This window comes from Sinocyclocheilus rhinocerous, unplaced genomic scaffold (assembly GCF_001515625.1).
Source record: "Sinocyclocheilus rhinocerous isolate Xijiao unplaced genomic scaffold, SAMN03320098_v1.1 scaffold1307, whole genome shotgun sequence".
In the NCBI taxonomy this organism is placed as follows: Eukaryota; Metazoa; Chordata; class Actinopteri; order Cypriniformes; family Cyprinidae; genus Sinocyclocheilus; species Sinocyclocheilus rhinocerous.
In genome coordinates, this window is record NW_015631048.1 from 260,294 (window position 1) to 262,278 (window position 1,985).

At 47.1% G+C, this 1,985-nt stretch overlaps 1 protein-coding gene across 1 annotated transcript; it reads right to left on the bottom strand.

The window, feature by feature from the left end:
- Positions 1-444: 444 nt before the first annotated feature.
- LOC107741134 (class A basic helix-loop-helix protein 9-like) lies at positions 445-1,535 on the bottom strand. Its single transcript, XM_016553728.1, has one exon. The coding sequence runs from the start codon at positions 1,490-1,492 to the stop codon at positions 650-652; it is 843 nt and encodes a 280-aa protein (XP_016409214.1). The 5' UTR covers positions 1,493-1,535; the 3' UTR covers positions 445-649.
- Positions 1,536-1,985: the final 450 nt, after the last annotated feature.

Sequence of the window (1,985 nt, forward strand, 5' to 3'; positions counted from 1 at the left end):
AAAATACAAGGAAAGCCATTTGAGACTGAAAATAATATGGTGTAAATCATTCTGAATTAAGTTTAAATGATCTGCTTAATAAATACTGAAAATGCTAATGTGCACATAAACTCATCGAGACTAAAGCATGAATGAGATTCCTGCTAAACCTTGCTACATCAGAATGTTTTTACATCCTGTTATGAAAAGAATGAGCAGTTCACGCAAGATCAAAGCTCCATTTTTCAAAAATGAGTAGAAGGGAACAGACTTTGTCTTTGCATGCACACAAACACATAATGCACTTAATTGCTACCTACGTAAACAGAAATTTTCTCTAAATGCTTAACTTTGGCATGAAGACGAGTCAGTGTGTTACTGTTTTGCATATTTTATTACAAAGGTGAAATGCAAACATCTAAATGCACAAGGAGATTTTTTTGTACAAACGTTTCTTGTCCTCTGTTTACTAATGCAATACTTTTGCAAATCACATATAATTTGCTCATTACATATACATTTCTCTTAATGCATTTAACACTATTTGTAATTACATTCAAAATATGTACAATGTTACCAAACGGTAACCAGAAATGCACCTGTTTACAGGTGTTGGCAGTGATTTTTCTCAGTTCTCTCAGTCTCAGGAGTCCTGGTGCATGAGTGTGTATCACAGTGTGTTGTAGCAGTGCTGAGGCCCAGTGTCCTGTAGGTAGCCCATGTGCCAGGACAGAGGGAGCGTCTGCAGTGGTTCCGCATAATTGTCCATATGATTTGGGCCACAAGAGCCCCAAACTCCTGGCTGATATGCTCCAACATCACTTATCCGTCCATACCTGGATGAGCTTGCCATATCGCTAGAAGGGTAAACCTGGGCGTCAGGAGAGAAACACAGGTAGTGAGGGGACGGCGGACAAGCGGGGCCCGTGAAAGCGTGTTGCTCTGAGGACAGTCTGTGCAAGGGGTTTTGTATATGATGGCTGAGCGGCTGGTGCCAGGATAGGAAGCTCTGGGATTCGAGGCGGACAGGAGGCGACGGCGACGGCTCCTGCCACAAGCCGCCCGGCTGACCGTGACACTCAATGGGGCTGCAGGATTTCCCCACACTTGCTGGTGGGTTGTTAGTGAGGAAGACTGACAAAGCCGAGATCCGATTGATGGCCCTCTGGAGCGTGGCGATCTTCGACAGCCTCTTTCCGCTCAGGTCGTGATGCAGAGCCACCCGGAGCGCGTTGAAGGCCTGGTTATAATCCACGATGCGTTTCCTCTCTCTCACGTTGGCTGCCACTCTGCGTGCTTTGGAGCGCACCGGCCTGCTGCGTTTCTTGCTCTGTCTCTCTTCTGGCTCGCTTAGGGCGCTGTTGGGGTAACAACTCGTCGAGCTGCTGCCGTCACTGCTGTCCAGCTCCTCGAACCCTTGAAGACTCCTGTCCGGTTCCTCCTCTGAGAACTCTGAGCTGGTGAAGCTGCCTCTGCTCGCCATGGAGAAGCCGCAGACTGTTTCCAGTGTCATCGATCTCCTGTGCTGACAGTCTGGATGGCGCTTTCTCACATGACCTGTGATTACCTGTGATGTTTCTCAACAGGTCGGGCCGCTCTTTAAAGCAGCTCGTTTAGGAGTCACATGGTACAGTCACCTATGAGAAATGCTGGTGTTTATGAGCTCCCCAAGGCAAATTCAGCTGCTCCCTCCCCAGACACGCCTTCTGCTGCAAAATCCGCACAACCACGTATAGGCCATGAAATAGTGAGTAAAACTCAGACATAGACAAATAAAAACACAGACACTGAGTAGGGTGACCATACATGCCATTTTCCCAGGACGCGTCCTGGCCAGGATTTCTATATTGCCTAAAATATCTAGGTTTTGGCTTTGTTTGCGTGTGCAGACCGATCGGTGTATGACATCAAAGTACCATACAGACGGTTATGCTTTCGAAACGCTCTCGAGGTACTTTGATGTCAAACACTGATCGGTTTTAAGTCGAACACACATCCTATGTACG

What these genes read in the sequence shown, in the direction of transcription:
- LOC107741134 (XM_016553728.1), bottom strand. Translation starts at nt 1,492, where the DNA reads ATGACACTGGAAACAGTCTGCGGCTTCTCCATGGCGAGCAGAGGCAGC.